The following is a 20,572-nucleotide window of genomic DNA, read 5'->3' as shown; positions in this document are numbered from 1 at the left end:
TAGTGGTATAATGTGTATATAGTGGTATAATGCGTGTATAGTGGTATATTGTATATATAGTAGTATAATGTGTATATAGTGGTATATTGTGTGTATAGTGGTATATATAGTAGTATAATGTGTATATAGTGGTATATTGTGTATATAGTGGTATATATAGTAGTATAATGTGTATATAGTGGTATATTGTGTGTATAGTGGTATATATAGTAGTATAATGTGTATATAGTGGTATAATGTGTATATAGTGGTATAATGTATATATAGTAGTATAATATGTGCGTACCTCGTATGTGGGTCTGTCCCGTACTCTCTCCCAGCGTGTATATAGTAGTATAATGTGTATATATAGTAGTATAATGTGTATATATAGTGGTATAATGTGTATATATAGTGGTATAATGTGTGTATAGTGGTATAATGTGTATATAGTGGTATAATGTGTGTATATAGTAGTATAATGTGTGTATAGTAGTATAATGTGTATATATAGTGGTATAATGTGTGTATATTGTAGTATAATGTGTATATATAGTGGTATATTGTGTATATACTAGTATAATGTGTGTATATAGTAGTATAATGTGTGCTACCTCGTATGTGGGTCTGTCCCGTACTCTCTCCCAGCGAATATATAGTAGTATAATGTGTATATAGTGGTATAATGTATATATAGTAGTATAATGTGTCTATATAGTAGTATAATGTGTATATAGTGGTATAATGTATATATAGTAGTATAATGTGTGCGTACCTCGTATGTGGGTCTGTCCCGTACTCTCTCCCAGCGTGTATAGTGGTATAATGTGTGTATATAGTGGTATATATAGTAGTATAATGTGTATATAATAGTATATTGTGTGTATAGTGGTATAATGTGTGTATAGTGTTATAATGCGTGTATAGTGGTATAATGTGTGTATATAGTAGTATAATGTGTGTATATAGTAGTATAATGTGTGCGTACCTCGTATGTGGGTCTGTCCCGTACTCTCTCCCAGCGTGTATAGTGGTATAATGTGTGTATATAGTGGTATATATAGTAGTATAATGTGTATATAGTAGTATATTGTGTGTATAGTGGTATAATGTGTGTATAGTGTTATAATGCGTGTATAGTGGTATAATGTGTATATATAGTAGTATAATGTGTGTATATAGTAGTATAATGTGTGCGTACCTCGTATGTGGGTCTGTCCCGTACTCTCTCCCAGCGTGTATAGTGGTATAATGTGTGTATATAGTGGTATATATAGTAGTATAATGTGTATATAGTAGTATAATGTGTGTATAGTGGTATAATGTGTGTATAGTGTTATAATGCATGTATAGTGGTATAATGTGTATATAGTGGTATAATGTGTATATAGTGGTATAATGTGTGTATATTGTGGTATAATGTGTGTATATAGTAGTATAATGTGTGTATATAGTAGTATAATGTGTGCTACCTCGTATGTGGGTCTGTCCCGTACTCTCTCCCAGCGAATATATAGTAGTATAATGTGTATATAGTGGTATAATGTATATATAGTAGTATAATGTGTGTATAGTGGTATAATGTGTGTATAGTGTTATAATGCGTGTATAGTGGTATAATGTGTATATAGTGGTATAATGTGTATATAGTGGTATAATGTGTGTATATTGTGGTATAATGTGTGTATATAGTAGTATAATGTGTATATATAGTAGTATAATGTGTATATAGTAGTATAATGTGTGCGTACCTCGTATGTGGGTCTGTCCCGTACTCTCTCCCAGCGTGTATAGTGTTATAATGTGTATATAGTAGTATAATGTGTGCGTACCTCGTATGTGGGTCTGTCCCGTACTCTCTCCCAGCGTGTATATAGTAGTATAATGTGTGCGTACCTCGTATGTGGGTCTGTCCCGTACTCTCTCCCAGCGTGTATAGTGTTATAATGTGTATATAGTAGTATAATGTGTGCGTACCTCGTATGTGGGTCTGTCCCGTACTCTCTCCCAGCGAGTATAGTGTTATAATGTGTATATAGTAGTATAATGTGTGCGTACCTCGTATGTGGGTCTGTCCCGTACTCTCTCCCAGCGTGTATAGTGGTATAATGTGTGTATATAGTGGTATATATAGTAGTATAATGTGTATATAGTAGTATATTGTGTGTATAGTGGTATAATGTGTGTATAGTGTTATAATGCGTGTATAGTGGTATAATGTGTATATATAGTAGTATAATGTGTGTATATAGTAGTATAATGTGTGCGTACCTCGTATGTGGGTCTGTCCCGTACTCTCTCCCAGCGTGTATAGTGGTATAATGTGTGTATATAGTGGTATATATAGTAGTATAATGTGTATATAGTAGTATAATGTGTGTATAGTGGTATAATGTGTGTATAGTGTTATAATGCGTGTATAGTGGTATAATGTGTATATAGTGGTATAATGTGTATATAGTGGTATAATGTGTGTATATTGTGGTATAATGTGTGTATATAGTAGTATAATGTGTGTATATAGTAGTATAATGTGTGCTACCTCGTATGTGGGTCTGTCCCGTACTCTCTCCCAGCGAATATATAGTAGTATAATGTGTATATAGTGGTATAATGTATATATAGTAGTATAATGTGTGTATAGTGGTATAATGTGTGTATAGTGTTATAATGCGTGTATAGTGGTATAATGTGTATATAGTGGTATAATGTGTATATAGTGGTATAATGTGTGTATATTGTGGTATAATGTGTGTATATAGTAGTATAATGTGTATATATAGTAGTATAATGTGTATATAGTAGTATAATGTGTGCGTACCTCGTATGTGGGTCTGTCCCGTACTCTCTCCCAGCGTGTATAGTGTTATAATGTGTATATAGTAGTATAATGTGTGCGTACCTCGTATGTGGGTCTGTCCCGTACTCTCTCCCAGCGTGTATATAGTAGTATAATGTGTATATAGTGGTATAATGTATATATAGTAGTATAATGTCTGTATAGTGGTATAATGTGTGTATAGTGTTATAATGCGTGTATAGTGGTATAATGTGTATATAGTGGTATAATGTGTATATAGTGGTATAATGTGTGTATATTGTGGTATAATGCGTGTATAGTGCTATAATGTGTATATATAGTAGTATAATGTGTGTATATAGTAGTATAATGTGTGCGTACCTCGTATGTGGGTCTGTCCCGTACTCTCTCCCAGCGTGTATAGTGGTATAATGTGTATATAGTGGTATAATGCGTGTATATAGTGGTATAATGTGTATATATAGTAGTATAATGTGTGTATATAGTAGTATAATGTGTGCGTACCTCGTATGTGGGTCTGTCCCGTACTCTCTCCCAGCGTGTATAGTGTTATAATGTGTATATAGTAGTATAATGTGTGCGTACCTCGTATGTGGGTCTGTCCCGTACTCTCTCCCAGCGTGTATAGTGTTATAATGTGTATATAGTAGTATAATGTGTGCGTACCTCGTATGTGGGTCTGTCCCGTACTCTCTCCCAGCGTGTATATAGTAGTATAATGTGTGCGTACCTCGTATGTGGGTCTGTCCCGTACTCTCTCCCAGCGTGTATAGTGTTATAATGTGTATATAGTAGTATAATGTGTGCGTACCTCGTATGTGGGTCTGTCCCGTACTCTCTCCCAGCGAGTCCTACCAGGAACAGTCTTGACCAGAGGAGCCATCCCCTGGTTGTACAGTTTGCTCTGCTTGTTCATATTCATTATGTTGACCTTCAGCAGGCGCCCCGGTACAGCACCACGCACACTGAAGAAGAACCAGGACCTGCAGAGCACAGAGAGGAGGCTGTAGTCAGAGGAGGCTGTAGTCTGAGGAGGCTGTAGTCAGAGGAGGCTGTAGTCTGAGGAGGATGTAGTCTGCAGAGCACAGAGAGGAGGATGTAGTCTGGGGAGGCTGTAGTCTGAGGAGCACAGGGGAGGCTGTAGTCTGCAGAGCCCAGGGGAGGCTGTAGTCTGCAGAGCCCAGGGGAGGCTGTAGTCTGCAGAGCACAGGGGAGGCTGTAGTCTGAGGAGGCTGTAGTCTGCAGAGCCCAGGGGAGGCTGTAGTCTGCCGAGCCCAGAGGAGGATGTAGTCTGAGGAGGCTGTAGTCTGCAGAGCCCAGAGGAGGATGTAGTCTGCAGAGCCCAGAGGAGGCTGTAGTCTGCAGAGCACAGAGGAGGCTGTAGTCTGCAGAGCCCAGAGGAGGCTGTAGTCTGCAGAGCACAGAGGAGGCTGTAGTCTGCAGAGCACAGAGGAGGCTGTAGTCTGCAGAGCCCAGAGGAGGCTGTAGTCTGCAGAGCCCAGAGGAGGCTGTAGTCTGCAGAGCACAGAGGAGGCTGTAGTCTGCAGAGCCCAGAGGAGGCTGTAGTCTGCAGAGCCCAGAGGAGGCTGTAGTCTGCAGAGCCCAGGGGAGGATGTAGTCTGCAGAGCCCAGGGGAGGCTGTAGTCTGCCGAGCCCAATGGAGGCTGTAGTCTGCCGAGCCCAGGGGAGGCTGTAGTCTGAGGAGGCTGTAGTCTGCAGAGCCCAGAGGAGGCTGTAGTCTGCAGAGCCCAGGGGAGGCTGTAGTCTGAGGAGGCTGTAGTCTGCAGAGCCCAGAGGAGGCTGTAGTCTGCAGAGCACAGAGGAGGCTGTAGTCTGAGGAGGCTGTAGTCTGCAGAGCCCAGAGGAGGCTGTAGTCTGCAGAGCACAGAGGAGGCTGTAGTCTGCAGAGCCCAGAGGAGGCTGTAGTCTGCAGAGCACAGAGGAGGCTGTAGTCTGAGGAGGCTGTAGTCTGCAGAGCCCAGAGGAGGATGTAGTCTGCAGAGCACAGAGGAGGCTGTAGTCTGCAGAGCCCAGAGGAGGATGTAGTCTGTAGAGCCCAGAGGAGGCTGTATTCTGCAGAGCCCAGGGGAGGCTGTATTCTGCAGAGGAGGCTGTATTCTGCAGAGCCCAGAGGAGGCTGTATTCTGCAGAGCCCAGGGGAGGCTGTATTCTGCAGAGGAGGCTGTATTCTGCAGAGCCCAGAGGAGGCTGTAGTCTGCAGAGCCCAGAGGAGGCTGTAGTCTGCAGAGTCCAGGGGAGGCTGTAGTCTGCAGAGCCCAGAGGAGGCTGTATTCTGAGGAGGCTGTAGTCTGCAGAGCCCAGGGGAGGCTGTAGTCTGAGGAGCCCAGGGGAGGCTGTAGTCTGCAGAGCACAGAGGAGGATGTATTCTGCAGAGCCCAGAGGAGGCTGTAGTCTGCAGAGCCCAGAGGAGGCTGTAGTCTGCAGAGCACAGAGGAGGCTGTAGTCTGCAGAGCACAGAGGAGGCTGTAGTCTGCAGAGCACAGAGGAGGCTGTAGTCTGCAGAGCCCAGAGGAGGCTGTAGTCTGCAGAGCCCAGAGGAGGCTGTAGTCTGCAGAGCACAGAGGAGGATGTAGTCTGCAGAGCGAATTACAGTAGTGAGTGCATACATTTCATTTTTTTTTGTACTGGCCTCCCGTGGGAATCGAACCCACAACCCTGGAGTTGCACACACAATGCTCTACCAACTGAGCCACAGGGAAGCCAGTCCAATTGTGTGTGTGCGCGTGCGAGTTGCTAGGTTACCTGTTTCCATTCTCGTGTTCTGTCCCGGCACAGTCAGGACGCGTCCAGACATTAAACTCGTAGTCGGGGGCGTTGCTAAGGGTTGTGGAAGTGGGACAGGCGGTGTCGGACGGGAAGGACTCAACCTTCTCCACGCGGCCCAGGTTTCCAGAGTCAAACCTGGAGCTGAACACCAAGCCGCCAACACGAACCTCCATGACCTCGGGGCCGGCTGGTACTCACGCCCACCCTGTTGGAGATAAACACACCCTGTTGGAGATAAACACACTCACCCTGTAGGAGATAAACACACCCACCCTGTTGGAGATAAACACACCCACCCTGTAGGAGATAAACACACCCTGTTGGAGATAAACACACCCTGTTGGAGATAAACACACCCTGTTGGAGATAAACACACTCACCCTGTTGGAGATAAACACACCCACCCTGTTGGAGATAAACACACCCACCCTGTTGGAGATAAACACACTCACCCTGTTGGAGATAAACACACCCACCCTGTTGGAGATATACACACCCACCCTGTTGGAGATAAACACACCCACCCTGTAGGAGATAAACACACCCACCCTGTAGGAGATAAACACACCCACCCTGTAGGAGATAAACACACCCACCCTGTTGGAGATAAACACACCCACCCTGTTGGAGATAAACACACCCACCCTGTTGGAGATAAACACACCCACCCTGTTGGAGATAAACACACACCCTGTTGGAGATAAACACACCCACCCTGTAGGAGATAAACACACCCACCCTGTAGGAGATAAACACACCCACCCTGTTGGAGATAAACACACCCACCCTGTTGGAGATAAACACACCCACCCTGTTGGAGATAAACACACCCTGTAGGAGATAAACAAACACACCCTGTTGGAGATAAACACACCCACCCTGTAGGAGATAAACACACCCTGTTGGAGATAAACACACCCTGAAGGAGATAAACACACCCACCCTGAAGGATATAAACACACCCACCCTGAAGGAGATAAACACACCCACCCTGAAGGAGATAAACACACCCACCCTGTTGGAGATAAACACACCCACCCTGAAGGAGATAAACACACCCACCCTGCTGGAGATAAACACACCCACCCTGTAGGAGATAAACACACCCACCCTGTAGGAGATAAACACACCCACCCTGTAGGAGATAAACACACCCACCCTGTTGGAGATAAACACACCCACCCTGCTGGAGATGGAGATAAACACACCCACCCTGCTGGAGATGGAGATAAACACACCCACCCTGAGAAGGAGATAAACACATCCACCCTGAAGGAGATAAACACACCCACCCTGTAGGAGATAAACACACCCACCCTGTAGGAGATAAACACACCCACCCTGAAGGAGATAAACACACCCACCCTGAAGGAGATAAACACACCCACCCTGTAGGAGATAAACACACCCACCCTGAAGGAGATAAACACACCCACCCTGAAGGAGATAAACACACCCACCCTGTAGGAGATAAACACACCCACCCTGTTGGAGATAAACACACCCACCCTGTTGGAGATAAACACACCCACCCTGTAGGAGATAAACACACCCACCCTGTAGGAGATAAACACACCCACCCTGTTGGAGATAAACACACCCACCCTGTAGGAGATAAACACACCCACCCTGAAGGAGATAAACACACCCACCCTGAAGGAGATAAACACACCCACCCACCCTGTTGGAGATAAACACACCCACCCACCCTGTTGGAGATAAACACACCCACCCTGTTGGAGATAAACACACCCACCCTGAAGGAGATAAACACACCCACCCTGTTGGAGATAAACACACCCACCCTGAAGGAGATAAACACACCACCCACCCTGTTGGAGATAAACACACCCACCCACCCTGTTGGAGATAAACACACCCACCCACCCTGTTGGAGATAAACACACCCACCCTGTTGGAGATAAACACACCCACCCTGAAGGAGATAAACACACCCACCCTGAAGGAGATAAACACACCCACCCTGTTGGAGATAAACACACCCACCCTGAAGGAGATAAACACACCCACCCACCCTGTTGGAGATAAACACACCCACCCACCCTGTTGGAGATAAACACACCCACCCTGAACGAGATAAACACACCCACCCTGAAGGAGATAAACAAACCCACCCTGAAGGAGATAAACACACCCACCCTGTAGGAGATAAACACACCACCCACCCTGTTGGAGATAAACACACCACCACCCTGTAGGAGATAAACACACCCACCCTGAGATGGAGATAAACACACCCACCCTGTTGGAGATAAACACACCCACCCTGAAGGAGATAAACACACCCACCCTGAAGGAGATAAACACACCCACCCTGAAGGAGATAAACACACCCACCCTGAAGGAGATAAACACACCCACCCTGTAGGAGATAAACACACCCACCCTGTAGGAGATAAACACACCCACCCTGTAGGAGATAAACACACCCACCCTGTAGGAGATAAACACACCCACCCTGTTGGAGATAAACACACCCACCCTGAAGGAGATAAACACACCCACCCTGAAGGAGATAAACACACCCACCCTGTTGGAGATAAACACACCCACCCTGTAGGAGATAAACACACCCTGTAGGAGATAAACACACCCTGTTGGAGATAAACACACCCACCCTGTTGGAAGATAAACACACCCACCCTGCTGGAGATGGAGATAAACACACCCACCCTGCTGGAGATGGAGATAAACACACCCACCCTGTTGGAGATAAACACACCCACCCTGAAGGAGATAAACACACCCACCCTGTTGGAGATAAACACACCCACCCTGTTGGAGATAAACACACCCTGTAGGAGATAAACACACCCACCCTGTAGGAGATAAACACACCCTGTTGGAGATAAACACACCCACCCTGTTGGAGATAAACACACCCACCCTGTAGGAGATAAACACACCCACCCTGTAGGAGATAAACACACCCACCCTGTTGGAGATAAACACACCCACCCTGTAGGAGATAAACACACCCACCCTGTAGGAGATAAACAACACCCACCCTGTTGGAGATAAACACACCCACCCTGTAGGAGATAAACACACCCACCCTGTAGGAGATAAACACACCCACCCTGTAGGAGATAAACACACCCACCCTGTTGGAGATAAACACACCCACCCTGATGGAGATAAACACACCCACCCTGTGGAGGAGATAAACACACCCACCCTGTTGGTGGAGATAAACACACCCACCCTGTAGGAGATAAACACACCCACCCTGTAGGAGATAAACACACCCACCCTGTTGGAGATATACACACCCACCCTGTAGGAGATATACACACCCACCCTGTAGGAGATAAACACACCCACCCTGTAGGAGATAAACACACCCACCCTGTAGGAGATAAACACACCCACCCTGAAGGATATAAACACACCCACCCTGAAGGAGATAAACACACCCACCCTGAAGGAGATAAACACACCCACCCTGAAGGAGATAAACACACCCACCCCTGGAAGGAGTTAAACACACACCCTGTAGGAGATAAACACACCCACCCTGTTGGAGATAAACACACCCACCCTGTAGGGAGATAAACACACCCACCCTGCAGTGGAGATAAACACACCCACCCTGCTGGAGAGATAAACACACCCACCCTGAAGGAGATAAACAAACCCACCCTGAAGGAGATAAACACACCCACCCTGTTGGAGATAAACACACCCACCATGAAGGAGATAAACACACCCACCCTGTTGGAGATAAACACACCCACCCTGTTGGAGATAAACAACCACCCTGTAGGAGATAAACACACCCACCCTGCTGGAGATAAACACACCCACCCTGTTGGAGATAAACACACCCACCCTGTTGGAGATAAACACACCCACCCACCCTGTAGGAGATAAACACACCCACCCTGTAGGAGATAAACACACCCACCCTGTTGGAGATAAACACACCCACCCTGTAGGAGATAAACACACCCACCCTGTTGGAGATAAACACACCCACCCTGCTGGAGATAAACACACCCACCCTGCTAGAGATAAACACACCCACCCTGCTAGAGATAAACACACCCACCCTGTTAGAGATAAACACACCCACCCTGTTGGAGATAAATCAACATGCTAACTTCTAGAATCCAGACTCTGACCTTCCATCCCCTTACAACCACAGACCCTGACAAGCCACCTGCTCTACCTACACAGACCCAGTGACAGAGGAAGGAAATACTGTCTCCAGCTCTGTCTTTCTGAATAAATACTACCAGAGCCTGGTCTTTCTAGCTGTCTGGTCCGGGAGGCTTGCTGCTAGGACTGAGGCTGGTTGGTGAATGAAGCACCGTTCTATTGTTGCAGGCTGAATGGACAAAAAGCCTCGCTAGCAAAACATTAGCGGGCCACTGGTCTGACTTTGATATCAAACGACGGTTCCTTGGATAAGTTAAACAAGTGTTAACGTTTCAACCTAACACAATCCCTAGTCTGTGAGAAAGGTGATTATATTGATGTATTGACTGTTTTGGTTTGGATGCTCTAACGGGCTAGCTAAATGAACGTAACGTAGCTAGCAGACAGGTAAGGAAATGTACAATGTCGATGCAATCTCAGTAGAAACACGCATAGAAAGAACATCTTACTTATTTACAACGATAATCTTACTTATTTGTGAACGATGCTCATTTTTTTTTTGTCGTTCGTGTCTTTCCCGTTTACCAAACAGCTCTTTAAACCCAAACAAACCCACTAGTAGCTGAGAAACAACAACACGGCGGCTGATTGGCTCAGGCGGGAAAGAAGAAGACCACGTCAGAGCAAGGCGAACGCAGATTGGTTGACTTGGGCTCGAGATAAATATTCAACCTGAAAATGTATTCAAACCCTAATGGCGTCTTTTTGTAGGCACTAACCCTAATGGCGTCTTTTTGTAGGCACTAACCCTAATGGCGTCTTTTTGTAGGCACTAACCCTAATGGCGTCTTTTTGTAGGCACTAACCCTAATGGCGTCTTTTTGTAGGCACTAACTCCGCCATTGTTCGTTGTTGACAAAACCTATGAAAAAATGTTTTGTAGGGTTTTTGGATAAACGCTGTAAATAAGGTATGTGGTAAACATAGGCTGTGGATATCTTATACGTTTTGAGATTATCTCATTAAGATTATCTTAATCAGCTAATGTCACCATCATCACTTTTTGTGAGTTTTGAAGCGTAATTTAAAAAAAAAGCAATTCATGAAGGTAATGTTAACTGACTGATATTAGATTAAAGAACGAAACATATATCTTCTAAGCCTGTGTTAACCAACTCTGTGAACAGGGATGTTGCCTCACATTGTTATACACTATATATACAAAAGTATGTGGACACTCCTTCAAATTAGTCGATTCGGCTATTTCAGCCACACCCGTTGCTGACAGGTATAAAAAAAAAAATCGAGCACACATCCATGCAATCTCCATAGACAAACATTGGCAGTAGAATGGCCTTGCTGAAGAGCTCAGTGACTTTCAATGTGGAATCGTCATGAGATTCGACCTTACCAACAAGTCAGTTTGTCAAATTTCTGCCCTGCTGGAGCTGCCCCCCGGTCAACTGTAAGTGCTGTTATTGTGAAGTGGAAACATCAAGGAGCAACAATAGCTACAATGTTCACCCACGACTACGTGGCTGTGCATGACTCCAACACCATCATTACTTTTGCAGACAACAACGTTGGTAGGCCTGATCACCGTCAACGATGAAGCAGTCTACAGGTAGGAGGTCAGAGACCTGGCAATGTGGTGCTAGGAGAACAACCTCTCCCTCAATGTCAGCAAGCCAAAGGAGCTGACCGAGACTGAAAAGGTTTGGCATGGGCCCTCTGATCCTCAAAAAGTTCTACAACTGCACCATTGAGAGCATCTTGACTGGCTGCATCACCTCTTGGTACGGCAACTGCTTGACATCTGACCGCAAGGCGCTACAAAGGGTATGGCATACAGCCCAGTACATCACTGGGGCCAAGCTCCCTGCCATCCAGGACCTCTATACCAGGCTGTGTCAGAGGCCCTACAACTTGTCAAAGACTCCAGCCACCCTAGTCATAGACTGTTCTCTCTGCTAATGCACGGCAAGCAGTACCGAAGCGCCAAGTCTTGGACCAAAAGGCTCCTGAACAGCTTCTACCGCCAAGCCATGAGACTGCTGAACAGCTACTTGGACTATTAGCATTGACCCCCTATTTTTTTTATTTTGCACTGACATTCTTGCACACTGACTAGACTCACTGGACTCTACCCACACACTCACTGGACTCTACCCACACACTCACTGGACTCTACCCACACACTCACTGGACTCTACCCACACTGACTGGACTCTACCCACACTCACTAGACTCTACCCACACACTCACTAGACTCTACCCACACACTCACTGGACTCTACCCACACACTCACTGGACTCTACCCACACACTCACTTGACTCTACCCACACACTACATGCATTGGCAAACACAAAGCAAACACACATGCATATTGACGCCACACACACTCACACATAAACACATTTTTCACGCTCTTCACATATGCTGCTGCTACTCTGTTTATTATCTATCCTGATTGCCGGGGTAGGCCATCATTATAAATAAGAATTTGTTAACTAACTTGCCGAGTTAAATAAAGGTAAAATCACAAAATATCCTTGTCATTTTTACCCCTACCTAGAGTTGAAGTAGGAAGTTTACATCCACTTAAGTTGGAGTTATTAAAACTCGTTTTTTCAACCACTCCAAAAAGGTCTTGTTAACAAACTATACATTTACATTACATTTACATTTAAGTCATTTAGCAGACGCTCTTATCCAGAGCGACTTACAGTTTTGACAAGTCGGTTTGGACATCTACTTTGTACATGACACAAGTTATTTTTCCAACAATTGTTTACAGACTGATTATTTCACTTATAATTCACTGTTTCACAATTCCAGTTGGTCAGAAGTTTACATACACTAAGTTGACTGTGCCTTTAAACAGCTTGGAAAATTCCAGAAGGTTTCTGATAGGCTAATTGACATCATTTCAGTCAATTGGAGGTGTACCTGTGGATGTATTTCAAGGCCTACCTTCAAACTCAGTGCCTCTTTGCTTGACATCATGGGAAAATCAAGATAAATCAGCCAAAAAGTGTAGTGACCACAAGCATACTTGCAAGCAAAGGTGTGGCAAAATGGCTTAAGGACAACAAAGTCAAGGTATTGGAGTGGCCATCACAAAGCCCTGACCTCAATCCTATAGAACATTTGTGGGCAGAACTGAAAAAGCATGTGCGAGCAAGGAGGTCTACAAACCTGACTCAGTTACACCAGCTCTGTCAGGAGGAATGGGCCAAAATTCACCCAACTTATTGTGGGAAGCTTGTGGAAGGCTACCTGAAATGTTTGACCCAAGTTAAACAATTTAAAGACAATGCTACCAAATACTAATTGAATATGTGTACAGTGGGGGGGGAAAGTATTTGATCCCCTGCTGATTTTGTACGTTTGCCCACTTACAAAGAAATGATCAGACTATAATTTTAATGGTAGGTTTATTTGAACAGTGAGAGACAGAATAACAACAAAAAAATCCCCAAAAACGCATGTCAAAAATGTTATAAAATGATTTGCATTTTAATGAGTGAAATAAGTATTGTTACCACCCCAACAGATCCAATGATTACGTAATCGCCATCACACTGCACACTGCCCTATCCCATCTGGACAAGAGGAATATCTATGTAAGAATGCTGTTCATCGACTACAGCTCAGCCTTCAATACCATAGTGCCCTCCAAGTGCATCACTAAGATCGGGGCCCTGGGTCTGAACCGCGACCTTTGCAACTGGGTCCTGGACTTCCTGACTGGCCGCCCCCCAGGTCCAGGTGGTGAAGGTAGACAACAACACCTCCGCTACACTGATCCTCAACACAGGGGTCCCACAAGGGTGCGTGCTCAGTTCCCTCCTGTGCTCCCTGTCCACCCATGAATGGGTGGCCACGTACGTCTCCAACTCAATCATCAAGTTTGCATCAAGACGGTACAACATTGACAGGCTTGATTACCAGCAATGACGAGACAGCCTACAGGGAGGAGGTGAGGGCCGTGGGAGACGAGACAGCCTACAGGGAGGAGGTGAGGGCCGTGGGAGACGAGACAGCCTACAGGGAGGAGGTGAGGGCCCTCGGAGACGAGACAGCCTCCAGGGAGGAGGTGAGGGCCATGGGAGTGTGGTGCCAGGAAAACAACCTCTCCTTCAACGACAACAAAATGAAGGAGCTGATCGTGGACTTCAGGAGACAGCAGAGAGAGCCCCCCCCCCCCCCCATCCACATCGACGGTGCCGCAGTGGAGAAGGTGAAAAGCTCCTCGGTGTACACATCACTGACAATCTGAATTGGTCCATTTACACAGACAGTGTGATGAAGAAGGAACAACAGCGTCTCTTCAACCTCAGGACGCTGAATAAATTTGGCTTGGCCCCTAATACCCTCACAAACTTCTACAGATGCACCATTGAGAGCATCCTGTCAAGACTTTTGGTGAAGCTGGTTGAGAGAATGCCAAGAGTGTGCAGAGCTGTCGTCAAGGCAATGGGTGGCTACTTTGAAGAATCTCAAATATAAAATATATTTTGATTTGTTTTAACACTTTTTGGGTTACTACATGATTCCATATGTGTTATTTCATAGTTTTAATGTCTTCACTATTATTCTACAATGTAGAAAATAGTAGAAATAAAAACCCTTGAATGAGTAGGTGTTCTCAAACCTTTGACCGGTAGTGTATATACATATACAGTACCAGTCAATAGTTTGGACAAATGATAGCCATGCTGGTTAAATGTGTTACTTCAATCTTTTGCCCTGCCCATTCCCCCTCTGAATGACATACATACATAATCCATGTCTCAAGGCTTAAAAATCCTTCTTTAATGTGTCTCCTCCCCTTCATCTACACTGATTGATTGAAGTGGATTTAACAATTCACATCAATAAGGGATCATGGATTCACCTGGTCAGTCTGTCGTGGAAAAAACAGGTGTTCTTCATGTTTTGTACACTCAGTGTATATACTGTACTCTAGTCAAGGCTCATCCTATATACCTACTGTTGTACACCTTTTTCTATTCATATACTGTCAATACTGTCTATACATACCATCATATATATATATATATATATATATATATATATACTGTATATATTTATATTCTGACATTGCTCGTTCAGATATTTCTTAATACCTTTATTTTTTGGATGTGTGCGTATTGTGTTGTATTGTTAGGTATTACTGCATTGTTGGACATAGAAACGTTTCAGTGCACCTGCTAAATATGTGTTCGCGACCAATACAATTTGATTTGATTTACATTGTAATGAGGCTGTGCCAAGCAACATGTGGGATCAAACACTTTAAAAGTGTACCGAAAATGTGGCGTAGGCTGTGTTACACATACCATTCAATCTCACTTATCTGATTGGAAAGTCTGCTATTCTTCCTTATGATAAAGAGAACTAACTGTGAAGTCTGCTATTCTTCCTTATGATAAAGATAAACTAACTGTGTACCGACATTTCAAAAACTATCGGTGGTGTGACGTCACAGGGGCTAAGAGGACGTGGCACCGGGAACATTAGTAGCTACTCCTCAAGCAGCACGCTCTTTACCGGGCAGGACCAAGCTATTCGAAACGACTTTCTTTCCCTCAGGGTCTGTACGATCGAGATAATGGCGTCAAATAACAGTCAGGTTGGAAAGTGGGAAGTCGTGAAAAAAAGCAAGAAACCGGGCACCGCCGGCAGCGGAGGGAAAAATCCCGGAGAGAAGAAAGCTGGACGGAAAGCTCTGAGCGAATCCAACATGACGAGGATCGACCAGCTTCGTAAGTTGACATGGTTAGCAACTCACGTTAGCCACTGCTAACTATCTACCGACCGACATACCCGCCACTTATAACTGTCGCTCACGTTACAACCTAGCAGCTAAGTGCTGCTAATGTAATAATGTGTGTTTTTGGGGTCTAGTTTTGTCTGCCACGTTGTCTGGCTAACCTAGCGGATGTTCGCTAAACCACAAAGTAGTTAGCATCAGCGTATGGTTTAAGCTAGCTAACGCTAATTAGCCAAACTGGTAGTTAGTTAAGTTGACTTGGCTAGCCAGCTCACTGGTCTGTCAGGTAGCCCCCCAAGCCCACTGGTTTGTCAGGTAGCCCTCGAAGCCCACTGGTTTGGCAGGTAGCCCCTGAAACTCACTGGTCTGTCAAGTAGCCCCCCAAGCCCACTGGTTTGTCAGGTAACCCCTGAAGCCCACTGGTTTGCCAGGTAACCCCTGAAGCCCACTGGTTTGTCAGGTAGCCCCTGAAGCCCACTGGTTTGTCAGGTAGCCCCTGAAACCCACTGGTTTGTCAGGTAGCCCCTGAAACCCACTGGTTTGCCAGGCAGCCCCTGAAGCCTGCCGGATTAGTTAGCTAGTGGCTAGCAGGGTTGTTGGCTTGTGGCTAGCAGGGTTGTTGGCTTGTGGCTAGCAGGGTTGTTGGCTTGTGGCTAGCAGGGTTGTTGGCTTGTGGCTAGCAGGGTTGTTGGCTAGTGGCTAGCAGGGTTGTTGGCTAGTGGCTAGCAGGGTTGTTGGCTAGTGGCTAGCAGGGTTGTTGGCTAGTGGCTAGCAGGGTTGGTGGCTAGTGGCTAGCAGGGTTGTTGGCTAGTGGCTAGCAGGGTTGTTGGCTAGTGGCTAGCAGGGTTGTTGGCTAGTGGCTAGCAGGGTTGGTGGCTAGTGGCTAGCAGGGTTGGTGGCTAGTGGCTAGCAGGGTTGGTGGCTAGTGGCTAGCAGGGTTCGTGGCTGCGCAGCCTGCCTTCTCCGGACCCCATATAGCCTTGCATGACAGTAGTTAGTTAGCCTGCTATGTTAGTTAGCCTGCTGTTAGACAACAACGGAAATATCATGAAGAAAGGTAGGTTCTCCGTTCTTGTCTATAAAATAGATTTCGCAAGACCCATGGTGTCGCTAGCTAACGTTATTGACCGAAGGGAAATGTAGCCAGGCAGCTAACGTTATTGACCGAAGGGAAATGTAGCCAGGCAGCTAACGTTATTGACCGAAGGGAAATGTAGCCAGGCAGCTAACGTTATTGACCGAAGGGAAATGTAGCCAGGCTGCTAACGTTATTGACCGAAGGGAAATGTAGCCAGGCAGCTAACGTAGCCAGGCAGCTAACGAAGGGAAATGTAGCCAGGCAGCTAATGTTACCACTAGCTTAGTTTGCTAGGAATGTCTCAACAAATAAAACGTCATCACTGAGCAGGGATAACTGTTTGTGATCCTGACTTTACTACCCGGGGTCCTTGGACCTCTACTACCCGGGGTCCCTCGGTACTATACTACCCGGGGTCCTCGGTACTCTACTACCCGGGGTCCTTGGACCTCTACTACCCGGGACCTTGGACCTCTACTACCCGGGGTCCTTGGAACTATACTACCCGGGGTCCTCGGTACTCTACTACCCGGGGTCCTTGGTACTCTACTACCCGGGGTCCTTGGTACTATACTACCCGGGGTCCTTGGTACTCTACTACCCGGGGTCCTTGGTACTATACTACCCGGGGTCCTTGGTACTATACTACCCGGGGTCCTTGGTACTCTACTACCCGGGGTCCTTGGTACTCTACTACCCGGGGTCCTTGGACCTCTACTACCCGGGTCCTCGGTACTATACTACGGGTTACTACCCGGGGTCCTCTACTACCCGGGGCTGCCACTACCGGGTCCTTGGACCTCTACTACCCGGGGTCCTTGGACCTCTACTACCCGGGGTCCTTGGACCTCTACTCGGACCGGACCTTGGACCTCTACTACCCGGGGTCCTTGAAACTTCGCTACCCCATTGAAGTTTAAATATAAAATGTTTAGGTTAACCCAATATTATACTCCAGCAGCCTAACTTTACTAATTAATATTGGCGATCGATCCGCCACCTACTGTGTGGGATGGAAACAGAATTCCCCAAAAATGTAACAAAATACCCCCCAAAAAAACAAAATCAAACAACTTCTGTTAAAAAAAAAATAAAACGCATCGGATTCATACACGGGCTCAAGGGGAACCTGGGAGAGCAGGTCTTCTGGTGCCAGTACCACTTGCAAGTCTTCAGCTGTAAAAGTCCTTTAAGTCCCAGAAAGTTGTCTGCTGCAGCCACAGTAATGTCCAGTTTCTTATATATATTTTTTCACCGTTTATAACTGTGGCAATGAATGCTACAAAAATCCACGTTTTTATAACACCGGTTTCTTTTGACTGGCAGCAAACATCCACTACCATGTCTTCACTAACATCACTTGTCTTCTCAATTCTTTTAAATCGCCTCTGCATAGGAGATTCGATTGACGTCTCTAACTTTTGCCACCTCAATCTCCTTTACCCTTACAGGGCACTCCAGGAACTCTGGGATCATGATCCCCACCACAGTTGCAACACCGTCGTCCTTCTACACACCGTTCTTCAATAAACACACTGTCTGCACACACTTGAAACACGGCCAAATCCTTTACAATTCTTACACTGCAGTAGTTTGGGAAGGACAACTCTTACATAACCAAGCTTCACATGCGTAGGTATTTGCTCTTTATCAGAAACCAACCAACCGGACCGACAGACTCTGTTTTTCCTCCGGTCACCCAGCAGGTCAGACGCCGGGTACCACTACACCGGGAATTTAACCTGAACATCCTCCGTTACCCCTCAGATGACTCCTTTGACGGGTGTCTCTACTCCGAAGAGCAAAACTTCTGTGGTTTCGGATTCTTTTGAATCTCACTGCAATCTTCCTCTGTTCTTCAGAAATACAATTTAATAACACCACTCCTGGTCACTCGGACAAACTCTACTTTTTCCCAAAACATCTTTCATCGTTTGACACCTCAAACATGTCTCTTACATGTGTATCCTAACTCAAACAAACACATCCCAACAGGAAGTGATTCATTATCATTCACACACAATTCCCCCACTCCGATTTCAGACGATTACCTTTTAGTTGCAGTTTTCGATACTGCTGTTGTCCATTCGGACCATTCATCTTCATCAACTTCGCACAATGGATTATGGTCATTGTAGTTAATTATCACGTTTTCTGCACTAAACTATGTAGAACGTTGGCCTGTTGGAAACTAAAACTCCCTACTCAGTCGCACAGTTTGGGCATGATCGGATTTATCTCTAGAGAAACTGCTGTGCAATGTGCCATTGAGTTCACCAAAAAAATATGAAATAAATGGAATTCAAATAATTGAACCAATGTCTGTCAATTAGTTGTTTTAAAAACTGAAAAATAACTAATTTTGGTGAGGCGCTCAGCACTAGTTGTTTTTTACATTGGAAGCAGACTTCGACATGTCACTAGCATAGCTGGGGCGGCAGGTAGCCTAGTGGTTAGAGCGTTGGACTAGTAACCGAAAGGTTGCAAGATTGAATCCCTGAGCTGACAAGGTAAAAAATCTGTATAAATAAAGTTAAAGAGCTGGGTGATATAAACACATCCATATCGTGATAATTTGATCCATGTTTTGCGTTAAAGATAAATACTTTTTTGGGGGGGACGTGCTAGAGCTGGGTGATATGGACAAAAGTAAAATTGTGATTCATGTAACTTTTCCTCTAACAATATACCAAAATATATATTTTTAATAATGGACAGTTTATATTAGCGGCAGGGCTCTAGGACAACTTTTTTCCCCCAGTGCCAATTAAGACAACTGAGGGTTTCAAGTTTTATTAGATTTATGTATGGGATACGCATGGTATACATCGTCCAACGAAGTGCTTACTTGCTGTAAAGCTGATTGGCGGTGGTGAAGCTGATTGGCGGTGGTGAAGCTGATTGGCGGTGGTGAAGCTGATTGGCGGTGGTGAAGCTGATTGGCGGTGGTGAAGCTGATTGGCGGTGGTGAAGCTGATTGGCGGTGGGGAAGCTGATTGGCGGTGGGGAAGCTGATTGGCGGTCGGGAAGCTACTGTAGATCAGCTGACATATCCAGGGAATGCATGATTTGATATTTTGATGTGTAACCTGCCAAAATATGATCCGATTTTTTTTCCCCTTCGGCTCTTCAGAGAATTTCCCACCATATTTGTGCTAAATGGGATAAGGCGGGGCTTTACCTAGCAGAGACTTATAGATGACCTGGAGCCAGTGGGTTTGGCGACGAATTTGAAGCGAGGGCCAACCAATGAGAGCATACAGGTGGGTAGTATATGGGGCTTTGCTGACAAAGTGGATGCCACTGTGATAAACTACATCCAATTTGCTGAGTAGAGTGTGGGAGGCTATTTTGTAAATGACATCGCTGAAGTCAAGGATTATTGGTAGGATAGTCAGTTTTACGAGGTTAAGTTTAGCAGCATGAGTGAAGGTGGCTTTGTTAAGAAATAGGAAGTCGATTCTAGATTTAATTTTGGATTGGAGATGTTTGATGTGAGTCTGGAAGGAGAGTTTACAGTCTAACTAGACACCTAGGCATTTGTAGTTGTCCACATATTCTAAGTCAGAACCGTCCAGAGTAGTGATGCTGGAAAGGCAGGCAGGTGCGGGCAGCGATCGGTTGAAGAGCATTTAGTTTTACTAGCATTTAAGAGCAGTTGGAGGCCACGGAAGGAGAGTTGTATGGCATTGAAGCTCGTCTGGAGGGCAGTTAACACAGTGTCCAAAGAAGGGCCAGAAGTATACAGAATGGTGTCGTCTGCGTAGAGGTGGATCAGAGAATCACCAGCAGCGAGAGCGACATCATTGATGTATACAGAGAAAAGAGTCGGTCCGAGAATTGAACCCTGTGGCACCCCCATAGAGACTGCCAGAGGCCCGGACAGCAGGCCCTCCGATTTGACACACTGAACTCTATCAGAGAAGTAGTTGGTGAACCAGGCGAGGCAGTCATTTGAGAAACCAAGGCTGTTGAGTCTGCCGATAAGAATGCGATGATTGACA

General features: G+C 45.5%; 2 protein-coding genes across 6 annotated transcripts in view; one reads left to right on the top strand and one right to left on the bottom strand.

Annotated features, from left to right (window-relative positions):
• The window catches only part of agbl5 (AGBL carboxypeptidase 5), a 77,224-nt gene extending 66,765 nt beyond the window's left edge, over nt 1-10,459 (bottom strand). For 2 of the 3 annotated variants that reach the window (XM_045721254.1, XM_045721256.1), the window contains exons 1-3: nt 10,241-10,459; nt 5,564-5,792; nt 3,612-3,783 (exon numbers count right to left, since the gene is read on the bottom strand). In XM_045721254.1, coding sequence (XP_045577210.1) covers nt 3,612-3,783; nt 5,564-5,760 — 369 coding nt within the window. In that variant the 5' untranslated portion in view covers nt 5,761-5,792; nt 10,241-10,459. Of the gene's footprint in view, nt 1-3,611; nt 3,784-5,563; nt 5,813-10,240 lie in introns of all 3 variants that reach the window. The other variant, XM_045721255.1, reaches the window with a different exon arrangement.
• Nucleotides 10,460-15,192: 4,733 nt separating this feature from the next.
• Nucleotides 15,193-20,572, top strand: part of tmem214 (transmembrane protein 214) — a 66,715-nt gene continuing 61,335 nt past the window's right edge. For all 3 annotated transcript variants that reach the window (XR_006770392.1, XM_045721257.1, XM_014206295.2), the window contains exon 1: nt 15,193-15,482. Coding sequence is in view for 2 of the 3 variants with exons in the window: in XM_045721257.1 (XP_045577213.1) it covers nt 15,329-15,482 (154 nt within the window). In the remaining variant the exon portion in view is untranslated. The remainder of the gene's footprint in view (nt 15,483-20,572) is intronic.

The sequence above is a fragment of the Salmo salar genome, chromosome ssa06, assembly GCF_905237065.1.
Source record: "Salmo salar chromosome ssa06, Ssal_v3.1, whole genome shotgun sequence".
Lineage (NCBI taxonomy): Eukaryota > Metazoa > Chordata > Actinopteri > Salmoniformes > Salmonidae > Salmo > Salmo salar.
This window is presented reverse-complemented; position numbering and strand designations above follow the sequence as displayed.